Source organism: Barbatula barbatula (assembly GCF_947034865.1).
Source record: "Barbatula barbatula genome assembly, chromosome: 7".
In the NCBI taxonomy this organism is placed as follows: Eukaryota; Metazoa; Chordata; class Actinopteri; order Cypriniformes; family Nemacheilidae; genus Barbatula; species Barbatula barbatula.
In genome coordinates, this window is record NC_136770.1 from 16,454,838 (window position 1) to 16,476,561 (window position 21,724).

General features: G+C 37.3%; 2 protein-coding genes across 4 annotated transcripts; one reads left to right on the top strand and one right to left on the bottom strand.

Annotated features, from left to right (window-relative positions):
• Nucleotides 1-4,303: 4,303 nt before the first annotated feature.
• Nucleotides 4,304-9,500, bottom strand: uhmk1 (U2AF homology motif (UHM) kinase 1). Of its 2 annotated transcripts, XM_079460759.1 has the most exons (8): nt 8,805-9,500; nt 8,421-8,713; nt 8,146-8,337; nt 7,823-7,917; nt 7,656-7,732; nt 7,020-7,118; nt 6,853-6,941; nt 4,304-6,767 (listed from the first exon to the last, which is right to left on the bottom strand). In XM_079460759.1, the coding sequence occupies exons 1-8, from the start codon at nt 9,121-9,123 to the stop codon at nt 6,621-6,623; spliced, it is 1,311 nt and encodes a 436-aa protein (XP_079316885.1). In that variant the 5' UTR covers nt 9,124-9,500; the 3' UTR covers nt 4,304-6,620. The 2 variants fall into 2 exon arrangements, with proteins under 2 accessions (XP_079316885.1, XP_079316884.1); XM_079460758.1 differs by having other exon boundaries at nt 4,339-6,767; nt 6,853-7,118; nt 8,805-9,483.
• Nucleotides 9,501-10,262: 762 nt separating this feature from the next.
• uap1 (UDP-N-acetylglucosamine pyrophosphorylase 1) lies at nt 10,263-20,739 on the top strand. 2 transcript variants are annotated; one of them, XM_079460597.1, is made up of 11 exons: nt 10,319-10,413; nt 11,024-11,314; nt 12,127-12,331; nt 13,216-13,391; nt 14,056-14,228; nt 17,023-17,216; nt 17,652-17,792; nt 18,364-18,552; nt 19,340-19,381; nt 19,879-19,945; nt 20,073-20,739. In XM_079460597.1, the coding sequence occupies exons 1-11, from the start codon at nt 10,392-10,394 to the stop codon at nt 20,163-20,165; spliced, it is 1,593 nt and encodes a 530-aa protein (XP_079316723.1). In that variant the 5' UTR covers nt 10,319-10,391; the 3' UTR covers nt 20,166-20,739. The 2 variants fall into 2 exon arrangements, with proteins under 2 accessions (XP_079316724.1, XP_079316723.1); XM_079460598.1 differs by lacking the exon at nt 19,340-19,381 and having other exon boundaries at nt 10,263-10,413.
• The last annotated feature ends 985 nt before the right edge of the window (nt 20,740-21,724 follow it).

The following is a 21,724-nucleotide window of genomic DNA, read 5'->3' on the forward strand; positions in this document are numbered from 1 at the left end:
GATATTCTGTGACCTCCTTGCTCCGAGAGAGAACAATGGGATCGCATGAGTAAGCTTGAAATGACTGAATGATCATTTATCTGGCTTACTGATAGTGACAGAATTGTGTGTGTGCGTGCATGCGTGTTCATTTTAGATAAGGGTAAATGTTCAGTAAAGAGCTTTTTCCCCAGTAGGTTCCTGTTTTTATCTCGGGGGGATTGTAGCATTCCTCTGGTTTTGTGTGTGAGTGAGAGTCAAAGGAGTAAATGGTATGTGTTCTATTTTTAATCTGTTTTTAATCACCGGCACAATGAAACGGCTGTCATCAGCAGGGCACCCGTCACCAAGGTAAGACGACAGCCAAGTAAACAGGCTCGCTTGGCTGTCTCTGGTAATAAGACAGAACTGTCTTCTCTACTCCGGCAGCTTATGGTTCCATCACCAAAAGTGTGGCTTTTACATTTTTGAGATGGTGAAATAACACATGAATCCTGTGGGCTTGTGTATTTACCTTGAGGGGTTAAAAGATTAGCATGTTCCCTTGAGTTCTGCCCTGGAACACACAAACAAACACGTGTAACAGCTGGAACATTTCACTCACCTAGGAAAAAAAGGTAACCGTGATATTGAGCGTTGCCTTATCAAGCACCACAGTGCCCTGCACATTTTGAAACTGCAGGATTGAAAACGACAGATTTTTACATTGGGTAATCCAATTTTTTCTAACACCACACAACTTTCTCACGCGTGTTTGGCCTATTCCTTGAAAATACTGCATCACTCGAATGTGAACAAGTCCTTTTATTCCCCTCATTAAAACGGCTTTTGTAGTTCGTTCAGTTGACGATGTTGGTAAACAACTTACCTCAATATGGGCCCAGTGAAAGGCCTAATTTATTAACCTGTGGTAAATTGCTGCACTGTAAAACTGGCATGCTTGTGGGACTAGAGTGAATGACTGCAAAAAATTTAACTGACATTTTTAGCCAACGATTCATTTAATCGTACATCATTGTTTTTGTGACATGTTGCAATTTACCACAATACGAAGGCATCACCGTATAAAAGGTTTCCACCGAGTCACAGCGTTTTCCTTAGGGTCTTACCAAACATTTAATCAATTAAGGGTGTTTTTTTTATTTTTCTGTTAAAAAGAATACACTCTTAAAATGACGGTGCTAAACTATGCCATAAAAGAATCAACGGGTTGTATTGTTTCATAAGGAATCTTTAACATCTACACAAAATCTCAAAGGTTTTCTTTATAGCGGAATGAGGTTTTATAGACTATAAACAAGTAGGTTAAATGGTTCTTAGTGGAATTGCTGTGAAGAACCGTTTAAGAAACGTTTTAAACATTTTATCAAAGTTTTAGATCTTACAAACACTAGCAGTGGCATATGAAATGCGCATAAGAGTATTAATGGTGGTGCTGCCATCTGGTGGTCAATATCAATCTGTTCGTTTTTCTGAACATTTCATTCATAACGATTTTCTTTTAAATTAAGTTTTGTGATACCGTCAACATTAAAAGCTTTAGACACCAGAAAGATGAACTAAAGTAATTTAATTTTAATATTACATGCTAAGTTTAATATAAATTCATTGAAATAAAAGAGACAAGGTTGCAAGACACACACAATAACATTTTATTGTGAGAAACATGAACATCATCCAGAGCTTTGAAGTCATGATCTTTAACGGACAAATATCTTTCCACTCAAAAACACAAGAAACACTCCTCGCGATAAGCTACTTTCAGGCGATTCTTTTTCTTATGAGTGAAATGTTCAGGTTTCAAATGGTATTCCCAGCCACATTTGTGAACTTCAAGGCAGAACGGTTTATCTTAAGTTTCAAACAATTGCATTTTTGCCTCGGGCATGATAGGAAACGGAAAATGATTTAGGCCATCAGGAAACACATGATTGTCTTATAAAATAAGCCAAACTATGAGCTACAAGAATTGCTACACATGATAAAAGACAACCCAGCATTAGTATGCATACAATGTGAAATATTGCATTTAAATAATACAGCTTTGGAGACTTATAATGGAGACTGACAAATATTAATGTATTTAATTGTTTTAGTTTATTTCCTGTGAGTTAACCTCAACATATTAATCTGTATCTATTAATTCATGTGTCAAAATCTAAATTTTTATAACATTTATGCAAAGCAATGTCACTGTTCGCTTTATATGGTCAGTAACAATATCACTGTCAACGTCTCATGAACAGCACAAAAAAAAGTTTTAAAGGGTAACTACAAATAAATAATTTAAATGTAAAACACGGAATTCACATGATTCCTTTCATATTATAAACCCAACATTCGCTTTTCTTAGTGTAACCCATAATGTACCACAAATGTACTGTAAACACCTCAAAGTATAACCCATGTACAGTTAGGTCAATAAATATTTGGACAGAAGTACATTTTTATTCATTTAACTGTGTATCAAAGTGTATTCGAGTTACAGTTTTATAATGGATATTGTCTTAAGGTGCACTCTCTCATCTTTATTTAGTAAATAAATGGGTGTATTCCCATCCAGATTAGTGGAAGGCTTTAGGAATTACGGCTCTTTAATATGAAGCTCCCCCCTTTTTGAGGGGATCAAAAGTAATTGGACAACTGAATCAAACGCTGTTTTATTCAAAGGTATAAGCTGTATGTGTGAATACACTCTGAATAAAGCAACCTAAGACCATGTCCATTATATATTACGTATATATATTATGATACACAGCTAAAATAACAAAAATTGTGCTTCTGTCCAAATATTTATGGATCCAACTGTATATTTCATCCATGCATGATTTATTGCAGTCTATGGGCTCTACGAGTTCACTCATCCTCATTTAATGTTTTCAACGTCACTAAAATGTCATGGCTTCTACTTAGCAGTTCATGTGCAGTCTATCAAATGGCGCGGTACCTGCGGTTTCTTTCTGTCTGTCATGCAGTATTAAACCAATATTTTAGAAAAATCAGTCGATAGACTTTTGAAGTGTCTGATCATCAAGTGAGGGTTATAGAGTAAATGATCATAAATATTCATAATAACCATAAGGGGAAAAGGCATCTGGCTCAATTGTCTAGTGTCCTGCACAGAATTTGGACATCTTGGGGTAATTGTCATACTTTTCACAATTCAACCTACCAAATGTATTCTCTAACCCTGCAAGTCTCATTAATGCACAGATAATTTAATTCCCAACGGTTTTACCTTGTTTTTAACTTGGCAGGCTTATTGCACTCTACAAACACACAGGCCAGCCAAAATGCAGCACTTTGTTTTTACTCTATATGTCTGGCATATCAATTCATATCATCTACTGTTTCGGAAACAAATCTAGCCAAAACCCTCTGTTTGCTAAAGGCAATTCTGGGACATAAACATATATACGGCTTGATGGGCTGCCCTGCACTCTTGGGTAGTTCTGCAGGGTTGCTGGTGGGATAAAAGAAGGCTCTGAAAAACAAGAAATATTTTGGCACTTTTCTCACAGTCTAGCGTCTACTGACTGTTTACGGCATACAAATGAAATCAATACATTACTGTTTAAAAGTTTAGGACTTTTTTCTATTAGCTTTATAGACAAAAACATAACTAGGACGACTTATTAACTTTCAAAATAAAAAACTAAACCTTACCAAACAGTACCATTTACTGTAATGTTCCAAATCTGTTCTGATGAACACAAAGAAATATATTTGAAAGAATGTTAGCAGGAAATATTATTATTGAATCTTTTTTCAAAATGAGATATTTTGAAGAATGTAGAGAAGCAAACAGTTCTGGGCACCTTTGACTTCTTTTTTAATTTCTCCAACTGTCAATGACGTCCCAGAATTGTCAGTTGCTAACATTCTTTCAAATATATTTCAGTGTGTTGAACAGAACAAACTCATTTATAGATTTGGAACAACTTCATGACAGAATGTTCCTTTTTGGGTGAACTATCCATTCAGATCTAATAATGGAGTAAATAAGATCCTCGGATAGATGGGTACTCTCTCAATTTTGTTTAAAAAGCATCTCAGGGTAAAGATTCAGCATATTTATTGTTTTAGTCACACTATAATTTTTAGACTATTACTTTAAAATGTTGAAAAATATAATGAATAGGTGACCCTGAACTTTTCAACAGTACTGTATTAAAACTTAAGGCAGTATGAAAGGATCCCTGGCAGACCACCCATCTCTGGTTCTGTATAACATTAAATTCTGAAGTCTAAAAAAGAAAATGTGTGCTTATTGAATCTGAAATCCCTTAAAGTGTTAAAAAATTCGAGAATCTTTGATAATTTTGCTTGAGGAAATTGAATCCGTTTTTTGTAATTTTTGTAATTGATAGAAATGCAATATAATATACATAGCTATGACTTCAGGTGTATAAAGAGCGTAAAGAACGAAGCGTTGCGTTTTTATTATCTTAGAATGAGCTATTTCTATCTGCATACACCACAGGTCCCCTTATGATATTACCCCGCTAGATATTACTGTCTGGACCTTTAAATGCTTTGTAGGCCTTGATCCTGAAAATACTGTCATTTTCATTTAATTTTGGATTGTATCAACTGTCAAACGATAATTTCTTCCTTAAGAAACTGCTCATACAAAGAGCCCTTTCCAGCGGGTTAAATATATCAGAGCTTGTTTGAAATATTTATTTATTAAATGTTTTTGACATTTTTAAAGAATTCTTTTTGGACAATCCCTCCAGATTTCCGTGACTGTGGGGACCCTGAACATTATTTATTTAAGCTGGAACTAATATATTCAGTTATATTTGCTCACAGTAAGTTATCAATCTGGCTCAATAAGGAAGGCATACAAGTACAAAAGACATGGAAATAGACTCTTATTGTAAACTGCTATCTCAGCAACTTGGATTAGCAATAGTCTGAGACTTCTTGCATGATCTTCAATCATTCATCTGAGCTCGAACAGGATCTCTGTGTTTGGAAAGTGTATCCCCCCATATAACAGCTTTCAAGCATCAGGCCTAAATGACAACATTTCATCAACGCAAAGCACAAACTGAAATAAATCGATTTTCCAAAACAGAAGTCAAATGTTACACATTGTCAGCAATAGATTTATAGTTCAGCATACTAAATGATTTCTTGTGCATAAAGTCAGGATCAATCACACTTTTAGGTTCACAGTCAGAATTTTAGCAATGTAAATTTCCCAGAACTGGAATGGCACACTTGGAAAATGCATATCACTTCCTTTAAATTGCCCTTTCCTTACAGCAACTTTCTTATAGACCTACGTGCACGATGACCACGATGTCATCAAATCAACATGAGTAAAATTTAAATGAATATAGTACAGTGTGAGAAAAGAACGAAAACATTCGTATAAGAAAGCAACAACAGAGTGCACAGCCTTTAAAACTGAAACTTACTAAATACTTAAAGACTGTAGGACAGAACACAGAATGACTCCGCGATTAGGACAGAATCGCAAAACTCATTAAGTCAAAAAACAATGTTTTAGCTAATAAAGTCCACTGCAAATGTCCTTACTAAAGACAATATAGTATATTTCATTCAAGTCCTCTCTGCTTTAGAAAGCTCTTGTGAACAACTGTTAATCTGTCAGAAAGCTCTGTAGTAGTTTTACGATAGCAAAATGTCATGCAATTAAATCACAGACACAAACGAACCACAAGCAGGAACGCTTACAACTATCATAACTGGAAAAGCCTTTAAATAATGTTGTGACTGAAAAAGCACTCAGTTATTACATAAACAATAAACTATTCACCAAAACTGACTCTAACAATAGTCTTGTAGACCTATTTCTGTAATAATGTTAAATCAGCCAAAGGAATATATGGAGTTTTTATAGATAAGCTATGCTTTTGTTGTGCACATCCTAGTACAATTGTGTTTTACTAAGAATCTAAGAATATTGTGTCCAACTAGGCTAAACTGAAATTGTACCTTCGGAATTCAAGTTAAAATTTTTATCCTGACACACATTCAGAATGAGACACAAATTGTGGCTAATGATATAGAGTCTCATTCCAGTCAAACCCTGAATAAAGAAGAAAATTCACTTCAGAATTTCCAGCATGTTTACCCGCTCTGTTGTACGTTGTGCTCTATCTAAAGTTGGATTTCTATCTTTGGGGTAATGTGGTTCAACAGCTCTCGTGGTTAACCGCGGCACAGTGCATGCAAGCCAGTGTATTTCACCAGTAGCTTAAATATATGTGCAGAATTACTGGAAATACATATCATGATTAAATATAATGACGGAAAAAGAAAACAAGCCGTGTCAATAATACTTCAAATTATGGAATAGTAGACATTCAAGGACTAAGCAAACCTAGTCTCTAAAGTGATCAGTGGTTTTAAAGGCAGTGTAAACCAAAGCAGTGCATCAATGCCACCGCTAAAACAGAAGAAAAAGTGAGGAGGCATAAACATAACTAGTTCTCACACACTACATAAAAGCATCGTATTATGGTGTGTAAGCCGGCTCCTAAACTTTGCTCTTTGTTAAACGTGGGTGTGCCTATATTCACATGTATGATATTGAGTAAATCTTAAACATTGATAAGAATGTGATTGTGAGGTTATCCACACTGTGCAGAACTGAGCGCAGCTTTTCACTGCACAGTTTGGTATAAATAACCCCTCTTATAGGCACTCAGTGGGTAAAACGTTGCGACCACAAACTTGCCGTCGAACGTTCGGCCTGTCAGCAGTCTCTGGGCCTCTTTGGAGTCGCCGGCATTTGCATACTCCACAAACACCTGCCGACAGAGATAAGTGATGGATCGTGTAGGAAAAATTTAAAAAATCGGAATTTAAAACCGTCATCCTAAATTAGGGTCTTACCTGACCCTTGCCGGGATTCTCTTTAGGAATCAATAAAGACACAACGTTGCCGTACTTCTGGCATTCTTCTTTCATGTCCTCAATGATGTCTACAAAAAAAAGTAGAATTGTTATTTTGAGCACTGCTACATTTATGCACATTGAAACAAGAAAAAAAAAATACTCACCTTCATACTCATCTTCGTTAAACAGGTGACTGTCATCTATAACGTTTAGTAGTCTTAGAACAGGTGTAGGCAAAAGAACCAGATCTTCGATATGAGGTGCTGAAACCCAAAGCACTTTCTTACTCGTGTGTAATGACTTAAAAATCATAAAATAACTTTCATGATATGATGTTTAATCCAATTGGTTTAGCTGGTGACACACGTGACTTGCACCAAGTTTCTTGAAGTGATAGCTCACCCTAAAATAGAAATAATTTCATTATTTACTAACGCTCTTGTGATTTCGAACCTGTATGGCTTTCCTCTTCCACAGAATACAAAAGAAGATATTTTGAAGAATGTTTGGTATGCAGATCCCATTCACTTGCATTGGTTTCGTGTCCATACAATAGTAGTGAATGGGGGCCAGTGCTGTTCGGATTCTTCAAAATATCTCCTTTTGTTTTCTGCAGAAGAAAATCAGTCATATACGGGTTTGAAATGTTCATTGTTGGATGAACTATCACTTTAATTCCTTTTTAATTTATACATTTTAATTCATGATTTTCTTTGCCTATTATATTGTGAAGCCAGTAACCTCATGTTTATCATTACATCACTCCTTTAAAATGTACTGAGATGTTCAGTTATACAAACCAAAGGGAATGCTGAAGAAAGGGTTGACTAATGCCACGTCCGCTGTGCTTCTGAGTTTAGGGTCATTGTGAAGCATGCTAGGAACAAAAAGGCACATATTCCCTCAATTTAGCTGTTATGTGATTGATTTACTGGTACGTTATCACATCAGATGTTTTGTGTCCTACCTTTTGATGAGATCCCTCAGATGATAGACAGGAATAGCAGGGTAAACCAATGCATTGCTTGAAAAGATGTGGTCAACTATTGCAAAACTGTTATCCTGTAGAGACGGCACAATGCCAGAGTTTTAGCAAGCAAATAAGAAAAAGATGAAGAAAATGCTATGAGTCTTGAGATATGCACTTATTGGATTTAATTCAGGAAGTCACAATCCAAATCCGAAAGTATTCTTAACGCATCTGAATTTTCAATATATTTACAAGATCATCCTGGTTTACAATAGGCCTGTTTTCTGTTTTACATGCTTAATCTTCATCTTAATTCTGACCTTCCATTCCTGAGACTTCACAGTTTCTTTTAGTTTGGTTCCTGAGAACATCTCCAGAAGAATGATGCCCAGACTCCACAGGTCTACGGCAGTTGTGCAGCCTGAGTCTCCCCCCAGACCCACCTGAGCCAACGAGTTCTGCAGCTCAGCTTCAGGGGCCCTGTAGCCATCTGTTTGGATGTACTTCACATCCTTTAAGGAACAGAAAAGAACAGTCAATGCAACGTGTGTGCATAAGTGAAACCAAACTGCAAAGTATCTTAAATACTCCTCACCTGATGTCCATTTTTGTAGCTTAGGCCAAAATCAATGAGCTTAAAACACTCATCATCAGCGCTCCAGAGAACATTACGGGGCTTGAGATCAGCGTGCACATAACCTTCTCCGTGCAGGAAGCTGAGGGCCTCCAAAACGTCACGGGCACAGTGCTGAATCAACCACATGGAGTGCCCCTGGTTACTGGCCCTGACCAGTAGATCTGATACGTTCACATCCAAAAGCTCTAGTAACAGGCAACGAGTGGCCACACCAAATGGGTTGTGATTGGTGAACACACCATAGAGAGTCACTGGAGAGAGAATAGCGTGAGACATTAGATATCACGCGTGGAATGGGTTTCTATCATGGTTCGTTGTTTATTTAAAAGAGCATGTGTTTACCGATGTTTTTGTGCCCCTGTATGCTCTCCAGCACGGATCTTTCCTTAAGGAACCCGTAATCTCCACACTGCGTGTCTGCCTGAAACTCCTTTACCGCAGCGGTACTCGCCCGACCGGAGCCGACCCGGTAAACCGAGGCAGATACGCCCTGACCCAAACGAGCCTGCACGTTCCAGAGCTCTCCGTAAATCTCGAATAACACCGGGCTCGTCTTCTGGTCCACAGCCCCCGGTGTCACCGCCATCGTCGACGTGCTGACATTTGGACTGGACATTTTTGCACCGGAGCCAGAACTACAAGCCATGATATTGCTGAGCATCTGAGTCAAATATCAGGTTAATAATAAGTAGTGTTTGTTCCATCTGGAGAACGGCAGGACGGGGTCCGATTTCGCAGTTTTGCCCTTTGCGAAAACTCGCTAAAGGGATATTTGCATACTACTCGTCTGCAAAACAAAAGTTTACATTCACCTACCCGATGCTGACGAACGTGGATTTAAGTGTCATATTTTATCGCCGGCGCACAAATATGTGCTACACGCCACGGAGAGTCGGATCTTATGGATCCGCAAAACCGAGGTGGCAGCTTAAACATAAATCGGATCCCTAAAACTTAGTTTGGGATCAAGTTGAAAAATACTTAACGCTGTTTTGGCGGCCATGATCCCGGAAATTACGTCACGATGCTAAAAGTCACACGTTGAAGTCCTATGGTATTAAAGAGGTAGAGTATTATTTTTATCAAATTATATATTTTGTGGTGATTCTTAGGGGTTTTTATGGTAAATTACATATAAATTAATTCATAAATACCATATACAGGGTAAAAGTAGTAACTTTAGAGTTTTCATCTTGATATTTTGTATTTGATTCCAAAATGAGAAAACTACAGAGAGTTATCTCATTTTGGAACCAAACTCTTCATATATGTATATATATATATATATATAACTCTAAATATATATATATATTGTTTATAACAAAAATCTCCTCATACAAAGAATTTTGCTCAAGAAATAAATCTAATCAAAAGCTAGGTTTTTAAAAACTACAGTCTTTGTTTTATTTAAATATTTAATCAATGTATTTATTTAGTTTATTTTCATTTTACTCTGCCCTTTTGAAAATAGAGCATCTATTTGGATGTCTTTTTTATTCGTGTCTGCCAAGCATTCAGTAAAAATACTCCTGTATTTAATGTTTTAAACAACCAATGGATTTATAAAATGTTTTAGTATCATATTTTGAGTATTCTCATAATTATTTCTGAATATTTATTTCTCATTTTTGTAGCGTCCTTATCGCCCCCCCTGACCTGCTCGCAATATGGACTTCTCAGCTGCCAATCGACGGACTCCTTAAAGTAGCCACGCCCCCTCTTCAGCCAATCCTTCCACGGGAGGTGAGTCTTGTCAGAATATGGGCGGGGAAAAAGGCCGCGCGTCTCGTTTGACTGGTTGGGGGTTTCGGTTTGTATTCTGCCACGTCAATCTGACGGATATAGGAGGAGGTTCCCGGTTGAAGGCGGTGCTCTTTTCGAAGATGTAGCCGTATCTCCCGTACAGCTAAAGTGAGAGGGAACTACTGAATGACTAGAAGCAGCTCCGAAGGTAAGACTATGATAAAATGGTTTAATATGCCTTCATAAAACATTTGTAGTCTCCTCTGTAGATAGAACAATCTTGCCTCCGGTAAGAGGGAGGCAACTGTGGCAGTCCACGCAATTTACGTCAATGACTGCTTTAATCTACAAAGAATGTAAACAGATGTGATTAACACTTTTTATATATTACTGGCTATTACGCTAAAAGTATTTGTTTTCTAAATGAATGGATATGATGCTCATTTCGACCTTGCTGCCAGTATTAAGCTAACAGTTAAACCTTAGGCACAGAATAAATGTTAGATTTGTATTGTAAGACCTCAACTAGATTTTATGGGGCAGGTGTAGTCCTAAACAAGACATCGTCTCTTATCAAACTTTATTGAACTGTATAGATTACCAGAAATGATCTTCTTCGCGTTCCTGCCAACCACAAATAAGATGTTTATCGCTTCATTGAGGTAAAATTGACTTTAGCCTCTGCCCACCCATTGTCTATTTGTCTGACCACGTAGGCAGAGTAGTTATCAGTTTATGGGTGGGATAGTATCGATGCACAAGCCAGGCATACAGATAAACAGTGTCACTTCCACTTTGTTCCATCACTGCTCTTCTAGATCTGACAGAGACCATGGACACCACCAAACTTGCTAAGAGACTCGATGACGCTGGGCAGTCTCACATCCTGCAGTTTTGGGACCAGTTGAGCCCGAAGGAACAAGCCGAGATGAGTCTCGATGTGGAGAACATGGACTTTATTGAGATAAATAACTTTTTCCAAAATGCCATGAAGACCTCTGGTCAGATCTCCCAGGAGAAGGTGGATAACAGGATGGAGCCGGTTCCCCGAGAGGTTTTGGGCAGCGTAACACGTGATCCCGAGCGTCTTAAAGAATGGGAAAAAGAAGGTGAGTTTAGATGATTCATCGCCGTCATGTTGTCTTGAAAAGGTGAAAATGAAACAATGCAGCTTAAACTACGCAAAAGTGGTTTAGCAGGTACTCCAGCCTCACCAAGCATGCCTAGTGTGACGTTCTGAATAAAACCTCTTATGTTTTATTTAATTTAACAGAAATGTGATTTAATGCGCATTACAAAGCGAGAAACAAATGTTGCTTGGTAACCTTGCAAAACATGAGTATTATAATACACTTCCCGCCCAACTAGACCTTTGAGAATGGGGTTTACATCATGACACCGGAGTGAAAAACAACTTTTCTCCAGACTTGGTCTAAAGCCACTCGATTGTTGAATAAATTGATATGGAATTGAAAAAAATGAATGGATATGTTTTTCCCCAGTACTTCACTCATAGGTGATGACGCTCCAATGAGGAGTAAAAACATCTGGTTCTGGTGTGGTCTGACGCAAATTGCTTTCATGAATCATGTTGAGCTCATCCAGCGTCACATCATATTTTTTCTCTTCATATTGCTATGGCACCCAAAAGACTTGTACTGTATATGTCGTGTTTGTGTGTGATTTGTTCAACCATTAGCCTGTATAAGGCTGCGTGTGGGTAAGGTCATAAGGAACATAACTGCAATTTATGTAAGATAAAGTGAGTCTCATAAAAGCAAAGGATAATCACCCCTCTTATCTGTTAATAATTCAATAAAAACTGCTGCTTGAAAACCTTTTTGTCATCACAACTCTGTAAATAAAATGTTCACAGTCAACAATTTCAATGAGTGACTTTACCTTCCATTATGTCACACAGGCCTGCGCTGTATATCAGAGAACAAAGTGGCAGTTCTTCTGCTGGCAGGAGGTCAGGGGACACGGTTGGGCGTGCTATATCCTAAAGGCATGTACGACGTGAGCCTCCCATCCCACAAAACCCTCTTTCAGATCCAGGCCGAACGCATTCGTAGACTTGAACTGCTTGCTGAGAAGCAACACTCAAGGAAGTGCTGCATTCCATGGTAAGATGTTCATCAAACACACAATTGAAGCTGATTTGGTTAATGTGCAAGTACTGTTAAAGCAGCAGGATGTAAATATAAAGGAAAGGTCAGTCAAAAATAGCGAATGATTTCGGTATCCAGACTTGTTTTGATGTTGAGGAAGTGCATAATGTCTTCCGAAAAAAAATATTTGTCAGGATGATATCATAATAGCCTGTCAACCTCACAAAGTCAGTGGGTTAAAAGAAATCTGCTATATTTTGTATTTTAAAGAGTCAATCTCATAAAAAAAATCTGATTTAATACTACTTCATTATTCCATTACAGATGGTTTTGCCATGGTATTTTTATATTGATGGCAATTTTCCCACGAGGCCATATGTACATGCTTCAGATATATTTCTTTGTATTATTAGCTTTTTGAAAGGAAGAGAAAGTAGTTTGTATGCTCTTCAGTTGACACAGCCATTGTTTGTATCAGTTTGCCATATTATGTAAATTGCTGTGCTAATGGTATAGAACCAAATGCAATTTCCAAACTTTTCAATTTTCAGACTTTTCAAACACTTCCTTAATTGCAACCATATGACATCACAGATTTTGACGCAAAAAAATGGCAGCCTCCAAGTAAAAGTTTACAAGTTTATGAATGCTGTGACAGTTACACTGTTTTTTATTTCACAATTATAACGTCAATGCCAATGTTCATATATTGAGCCATACATCGCTCTATACGCAAGGATCCTTTTAAGGCATAAACAAATCTGCTTTATACCTAAAGAAGTATTTCACTTTCAAATATTATATTTTAAAGTGAACTGCTCCTTCAAGTTCTAGTTTGTTTAAATATATTTTCCAACAACTGATTTTGCAATGGTATAATTAATGTTTTTATTTCGTAGGTACATCATGACAAGCGGCAGAACAATGGACATGACCAAAGAGTTCTTTTCACAGCACAAATACTTTGGTCTGAGGGAAGAAAACGTGATATTCTTTAAGCAAGGCATGCTTCCTGCTATGGACTTCAATGGAAAAATTATTCTAGAGGGCAAAGGCAAACTAGCAATGGCACCAGGTGAGTTCTTAACCCGTGTTTGTCGTTCAGCCAGTGTTCATGGGTCTAGTGGGCCCAAAGTATTATTCACATTTTAAAGAACAGTTAACTTATAATAATTTCATATGATACAGCTTTGAGTGGGTGTGGGATTTTACATGTGTCTCTTATAATCTCACGACTACATTACTTGTATTGGCAGCCAGGGCTGGGCTGGGAAGAAAAATCGGCCCTGGCATTTTTGGCCTACATCGACCCTACATTATTATTGCTGATGGGGGGGTTGAAGGTGTATGGTCGGGTCTGTAGCCCTGGGGGGCTGGTGGCTTGAGGTGCAGGGTGGCATTCACCTTTTAAATATATCCATCTGACCGGAGCCAAGCCTCCGTTCGGGCCCCATACGTTAGCGGCCCACCGGAGACTGCGTAACGTCAGATGGCCAGTCCGCCCCTGTTGGCAGCGATTCCCTGGATTTGTATTTAATTTTAAAAGAATAATGAATTTATTTGTCCAAACAGTCAAATCTCCTAGCAATTTCTGTTCTTTACTCTTCCAGCATTTAGACAGAAATAAATGTAGCTATCAATTTATAGCAAATATGTGCAGCTCCCCTTACATTTTGGAGTTGTGAATTTTGGAACGTCGCTATAAAGTGTACCTGTTTCATTCTACCTCCGCATTTCAGATGGAAATGGTGGACTGTACAGAGCTTTGGGCACACAGAAAATTGTAGAAGACATGGAGAAGAGAGGAATATCCTACATCCATGTCTACTGCGTGGACAATATCCTTGTAAAAGTAGCCGACCCTGCTTTCATTGGCTTCTGTTCACTCAAAGGAGCAGACTGTGGTGCAAAGGTCAGTCCTTAACACATTCAACCCTACCCAAGTATTTCCTGTTCCACCATTACATACTACACAAGCCATTATGCATAACTATTCACAGTGGGCGTGTATCCTCAACCTTATGTACCATGACTGTGTACAATTAGTTTTTTAGCAGTAATGTTATATTTATTAAATCTTTTACAAATATTGTAAGGTGGTGCTCAGTTCATATTATGTTAGTGAAATCGACTTTTTTTGATCCACTAGATGGAGCAGTTGCCTTAGAAGCATTGTAAAACGTTGTTGTTTTTTCAGTATAACTGCATGTACACCTGATAACTTGCTCCACAACTCTAACAGCACACTTAACTCTCCTATAGTCTCTTTCACAACAAACTACTAGATCTATTTGATAACATAATTATTATATTTGCATTTCATATTTTTGGTCGCACATCCTACGGCAATAAAATATTAGCAATACAAATATTAACCATTACTTTTACTGTAGTAAAAGTGGAGCAACCATGTTTGTGTTAGATTGACCATGATTGTACCACAAAAAAAGCTACGGTTGCGAAAGTTAAACTATGGTTGATTTTCAAAAGTGGTCCTGAGTAACAGGTTGCATGTGCGTTTGCAGCCTATGTAATCGGCAGCAAACACTTTTACAAGGAACAGTGGTTATGGAGGAAATTAAAATGGTCTGCAGTCAGGAGCTTAATTGCTTTTAAAGAAGCCTGGTGATGCAGGATACAAATTAATTTAGCCATTATTCTCAGCGTAGCCTCGCAGCCTTTGACGTATTCGAGAATTTAATATGATGCTCTGACAAAATTCGCCAAGTAACAATACTGCTTGCTTCAACCGAGCCAACATTCGGGGGAAGTGCGAGCCACAGCAATGATGTTTCCGTTCTAATTTCGAAGCATGTATTTAGTCTTATTTGTTGACTAGGATAAGTACACTGTACGGCCAAAATTACTATACATGTACCGTCTTTTACTTACAGTTTGAATAAACTGGAATTGCTATGATTGACATCATCGATACTCACATATACATGCGATACATGATGCAGAGTATGATGTCATAAATTGCATGTCACAATGTAATGTAGGGGCTGTCACGATTATGAAATTTGGCTCACGGCCAATTGTCTATTAAATAATTGTGATTATGGCGATTAACAATATAACTATTAATGGAAATTCACTTATTTAATGAAATAAAGATATACTTTAGAAATGTGAAGATTTTGTAAATAACTAATATTATTTACTATAGCCTGACCTTAACAGAGAAGACTGTCTTGAGCACTAAAGCTATATGGTCTTGCTGTGTAGATGCAGCTAGTCTGAACTAAACAAATCAACACAAAATATATAAAGCTAATACAACTCAAATGATGGAAAAATGTCTTTGAATGTAACGGTGAGTGCAGACGAAGGACAGATGTTAAAAGCACCAGAGACTGCAGATTGTTTTCAAAGGATTCACAATTATTGCTGTTATCTGAAAAGTGCAATGGTGTCAAATAATTTATTTTTTTAAATAATTGTAACAGACTTAATGTTATGTGGGTATGATAAGGAAACTAGGTTAACACTAGGTGTGTTCTTTACATGTAACCATTACCATCAAAGTAAACCGACCAGTTTTCCTGTGTGACAAGTTAGAGTAATCCAGAAACTATGTAGTATTTCACAGAATCGGGAAGTACTTGTTTGGTTTCTTAGTTTTTATTTATATTATGAGGTGAGGGATTATTTTGTATTCAATAAAAAAATTCTCATAAGATGCATCCTATTACTAAATTTCCATTAATGTGCAACAGGTGATTCATAAAACTTTTCACACGTGATATAAACCCACAGCTGGGTTTGAATACCACGCTCTTATAAGCTGCTAGCAATTAAACGTTTCCTGCGTGACAGGGGGGCGGAGCTTTGAAAAGCCGAACCCACCCACTCCTCAAAACTTCTAAAGCATGCACTTAAAGTGGCTTTTCCCCCAATGCTATGCCTTCATCTCCCAAGTTTGTAATTTGTTACTCGGATGAATGGAAAGGGTTTTCTGCCTTTGCCTCTGCTGTAATTTAGTACAGAAATTCAGACCTTAGGCAAACATGGCACAGGAGGGGGTGTGTGGTCTTCTCCATTTCAACACACAGGGGCTGGTTATAAACTGGCACAAAAGTGACATTTTAATGTTGGCAAATTTGTCTCAAGTCACACTTTAATGAATGCATTTTCAAATTGTTTAAATTTTAATGTATTTAATGTAATTTTAAAGTATTTTGTATTATGAAGAACTTATCTGTTGTTATGATAAATTGTTGTCAGTTAAGATGTTTGCTGATACAAGCTTTATGACATTTGATAAGCGCCACAAACAAATCAAATTGAATAATTAACTCAGGTTTACAAGTTTATTTAATGAGTTCTTTTTTTATTTGATGATCCAGTACCAGTATTAAAATAAAAAGATTTGCTTTATTTTTATATCTGCCTTTTTCAGTGGATGTGTGGACTTAAATCCACACCATAATGTTAAAAATAAACAAAAACATTAAAATCATTGTTCAAAACTGTATTCTTGTCTTGTCTCGATACACAACAGCAACACCGTGTCTACACTGACAAGACAGGCGCGACGCATCCAGTGTGGACAGAATTTAAAATGATAATAGGTTCTAATGCGTCCTATTGTATTTAGTTTTATTGGTTTATAAGTAGGGCTATCAGGTACAACTTTCCGGAATATCAACAATTCAGTGCATCAGTGTTTGTATGGTTTTCTTAAATCTGCTTCTGATTGGCAGGTTGTAGAGAAGACAAATCCCACAGAGTCAGTGGGCGTGGTCTGTAAAGTAGATGGGCGTTATCAAGTCGTGGAGTACAGCGAGATCACCTTGCCAACGGCGGAGAAGCGCAGCCCCGATGGACGGCTCATGTTCAATGCCGGCAACATAGCCAATCATTTCTTCACCCTTCCGTTCCTTCAGGAGATCGTGAGGTGCTTTAACCTTTACATCAGTCTGCTGCTTTTTATTTTCGGTTTAATTCAATCAGTGTTTGCAGTCAGATTTTGGTAAATCATTTTCAATTACTCAGAGCTGAGGTATTTGAGCTTATTTAGTTGCTAGGCGATTAACTTTAAAACACAAAGTACAGCAACGTCTATGAGCTGTTTCAAATAAGATTTGCCATCTTGTAAATAGTAGACTGGATGAAACTGACTTTAATGTGCGCTGAGAATATGAGGGAAAGTCAGGAGAGGAACATCTGCAGTTTTCGAGCGTCTGGTATTTTAAACACAGATGTTTTTGCCAGACGTGTTCTCTTATTGTCATTTTCATGAAATTTTATCCGAAAGAACATGCTTTACTTTTCAGTCTGTCTCGGCCCGCGCAGCCGTCCTCCCGTCTTCATCTCTCTATCTGTTTTCCAGGACTCACGAGCCGCAGTTGCAACACCATGTGGCACAGAAGAAGATTCCCTATGTGAACCCGCAAGGACAGCTAATCAAACCTGAAAAACCCAATGGGATTAAGATGGAAAAATTTGTCTTCGACATATTCCAGTTTGCCAAGTTAGTGCCGGGACTTTTCCATCCCTGTTTTTAAGTATGCGGGCCATTGGCGACAAGGTCTTCCTGATTGAGTGAAGTGTTGAAAATTGGTTAGAATGAGAGGATCAGAGATTTTGTAGTATTGCATGTATGAGGCCATGCAGCATAGTACAAACCTGATGCATTACTAGTGATTGAGCAGTTTTGTTCAGACTAAATGAGAGAATTATATTGAAATTCCATCTCTGCCTTTTTGTAGTGGGACACGTTTATGAATCCTGTGCGTATTCTCAGTCAGGACAGTCATTACGTCAGTTTAAACTACTTGAGTTTCACTCTTTTTCCTAAAACAAAGATGCACGATCATGCAAATTTCTTAAAGACTATATAACTATATAATAACTATACCTGACAACAAAGAATGTAATGGATGCCATCTTTTAATAGCTCTGAAGAAGTTAAAATGGAATCAAGCAAACTGACCGGAAAATCAAGATTTTCTTCATTTTTTTTTTAACGGTAACTAGTGTTAAAAAATACCAACGTCTTTATGTTTCCTGTCTAATTAGATGGTGTGTTCCGTGTGTTTCAGAACCTTTGTGGTATTTGAAGTTCTGAGAGAAGATGAGTTTTCTCCTTTGAAGAATGCAGACAGTCAGGAGGGGAAGGACAACCCGACTACAGCTCGCCACGCCCTCATGTCCCTGCATCACCGCTGGATCTTAAACGCTGGAGGTCATTTCGTTGATGAGAACGGAACTCGTGTACCTGCTATACCTAGGTAAGACACCCATCCACACACCACAACGCCATTCCAAACCTGTATGCTGGTGTTCCTTTTTGAACACAAAAAATTATTTTCAAAGATTTGCCAGAGTTACTGTAAAGAGACTATTTATAGACACCATTGCTGTCAAGATCCAAAAAAGACCAAAGAATGCCAACAAGAAGAAGCATTAAGTAGAATAACCAGGTAGCATCATCCACTATATTCAGTCTTTTTTTTTAATATTTAAATATACAATATTTTTTATTTGTAAAGGGCATACCAAAAAAAAATACCATGTTTGCGTGGCATGTTATGGCATCTGATGTGACTGTCTAAACAATTTTTTAATGGTACCTTTTTTGTCAAATAACTTAAAGAAGTGGAATATAGCACATAAATGGTACTTTAGTCTACTTTTGTGTTGTGTTTTTACCCCAAATATTTTTGGAGGTTGACAGTCTTGATCTTAACTGACCTATATATTCAAATATATATGATATATATATTTAATATAGTTACATTACATTAATTTTTATTCATATTTATATACTCCTTTATATTTATACACACTGTTCTCCGCAGCATACAGGTTTGGAACAACATGAGTATATGATCCCAAAATCTTCAATTCAAGTTGCCTTTTTAAATCCCAGGAAGTCTCCACTCCTTCATTGTTTCGTACCCACCTATTGTGCTGTATATTCACCACACATCTACACTGCTTCACTGAGGTCAATTTCACAAAGATCCTTCTGAATCTGTCACATTCACATTGTTTTCTTCACTTATACATTTCTAGACATGGACCAGCAGGGACAGTCACACCTGAAGTCAGCCCGAAGTAACTATTTTCACTGTCGTATGTACATTAAGTGCATGGTGATGGGGCTTCGCTCTTAGCGCAGCTGTTAGAACTCAGTGGGTGATGGTGTCAAATCCGAGACATGACCGGGGCAAAGGTTCGCATCTTTTAACAGGCTCTGACCCGGAAAGCAACTACTAACAGGCAGAATAACTTGCATGCTGGGAAGTGGGCTTTGGGCATGCTGAGCGATCTGGAACGATTTTAACAAATGATGGGGAAAAAATGCTGATAATCAATTGTTATGATGATGGCTGAATATTTGTAATGAATATTCAACTGCAAATTGCATAAATCTTTTTAACAAATGCATTGTCTATTCTGTGATGGATAGCATTATTTAATCTGGGGAATTTATATGATGGAAGGGAATGTAAATGCCATATTGCATAAATCATTTAATATCGTTAATCTGGACAGCCATGGACAGTAGATGGATATCCCATTAACCCATTTTGGTGCTCTGTCCATCACAGCCTCAAGGACGGAACAGACCTGCCAATCAAATGCGAAATCTCCCCTCTTGTATCTTATGGTGGTGAGGTAAGATTCAATTGTCTTATATATGGTTTTCGTGCAACCATATAAGATATGTTCAACATATCTGCAGTCCTGTGCACTTGAACTGTTTTGGGGTGAAATTAAGACCTAATATTATCTCGTTTCTAAGGGCGTGGAACATTTGGTGAACGGACGTGCTTTCCAACCCACTCTGATGATCGATGAGAATGGCGTCCACGAGCGTGTGAAGAACGGGCTGTAAACCCGGAGCTCTCAGCTGCACTTAAAAACCAAAATGAAGTCATTTTCATCTTACTTCCTGTCAGGGTGGAAGAAATGGAAATTCCTGTGCAATAAAAATGAAGGAAGGGGCCACACGGCCAGTCATAATCAAACCGTTTTATGATCAAACTATTTATTAATTTTTTATATAAGTGCACATTGTTTAGTTTTTTTATTTCTAGAACTAAGACATAAATGATACACAATGTGTGGGTTAATTAAAATACTTAGTTGCATGAATGGATACAGCTACGATTTTAGGTACTACCTGCTTTATTTGATACATTCTATGAGCACATATTTAAAAACTATAGTAAAAATATTTTGTCTGCTCTATGCATCTGTCTGTCAGGGGCAGTTGTTTTTCTTCCAGAAAGTGACATCGAATCAGACATTGAAGAAGTTTGTGAACTTTTGACTCCACCATATTTACCTCTTCCTCTCTTATGTACTTGTTGTGTCTTTCTTGTAGCATCTTCTTTTGATTTAGTCATTCTCCTGAGCTCAATGTGAATATATATGTGCACATCCTTGTATAAAATAATTCATTCGGAGTCATTTTGTCAGTCAACTTTTTATATTGCCGTTTCAAATTTATACTGTAGTTAAACCCTTAGCTTCAGTGTTTGGTCATTTCTTGATTTTCCCCAGATTTGCATATTTACAGTGGTTAAAAATGAATGTAGTTTCTCATAGTTATTTGAGAAATTGGAATCATCCACATTGCTGAAATGTGTTTTGCTGTGTCACTTTTTACTCTACGCTCAAGAGACAGAGATGAATGATGGCCAGATTCAAGAATGTGATTAGTATAAACAGACATGCTTTCATAATCTGCTACAAGCGTAATAAATACTGTGCATAAGAATTTGCAGTCACAATTCTTGTTTTGAATTGCCTGAATCAAATCTTTCACCTGTGTGTTCCTATTTAGCTTGCATCAGTAAAAAACCGAATAAAAACTGAAAGTTGCATGATCAAGGCAAAATATTCATACATTGAAACGTTTTAAGAATTGGGAGAATTATTTCAGTTAAACTGTAAATTGTAAGATGTCAAGGAGAAAAATAAAAAATGCAAGTGTTCAGAGACTGGATGCTTGGGGTTCAGAAGAGAAGATGATTTAGCAATATGTACTTCAACGAGTTTCATAAACCCAAGTTTCTCTGCAAGAAATATTGTAAAGTTTAGCAGCGTGTAGGCCTAATCATGGTAAGTTGTAGGTTTTCAATTATATCTAAATAAATAAACCTGAAATAACACAGGTTTTATTTTTTCATTCAACAATAGTTCAATATCAGTTTTCTATCAATAAATTATCATTTAATATTCTGTCTCTGGCCAAAGCTAACGGTAAAAAATGGAAACATTTTGGGACTGCTTTTCTCATTATCTGGCAGAAAGATTTCCCTCCATATAGAGGCGGAGGAATCATTTAAAGGGAAATGCATCCTAAATTCACAAGTCGCTCAAATAAATAACTAAAAGTTATACATAACTTTAAAAACTAAAATTGGGTACTTAACTATGTTTTAAACT

Excerpts from the sequence above, each read along its gene's own strand:
- uhmk1 (XM_079460758.1), bottom strand. The coding sequence starts at position 9,123 with ATGCTCAGCAATATCATGGCTTGTAGTTCTGGCTCCGGTGCAAAAATG. Across the intron at positions 7,119-7,655 it reads TTTCTTCAGCATTCCCTTTG|CACCTCATATCGAAGATCTG; the intron begins GTTTGTATAACT and ends TTTGGGTTTCAG. Across the intron at positions 6,768-6,852 it reads AGAATCCCGGCAAGGGTCAG|GTGTTTGTGGAGTATGCAAA; the intron begins GTAAGACCCTAA and ends CTCTGTCGGCAG.
- uap1 (XM_079460597.1), top strand. The coding sequence starts at position 10,392 with ATGACTAGAAGCAGCTCCGAAG. Across the intron at positions 10,414-11,023 it reads GACTAGAAGCAGCTCCGAAG|ATCTGACAGAGACCATGGAC; the intron begins GTAAGACTATGA and ends CTGCTCTTCTAG. Across the intron at positions 18,553-19,339 it reads CGTGTACCTGCTATACCTAG|ACATGGACCAGCAGGGACAG; the intron begins GTAAGACACCCA and ends ATACATTTCTAG.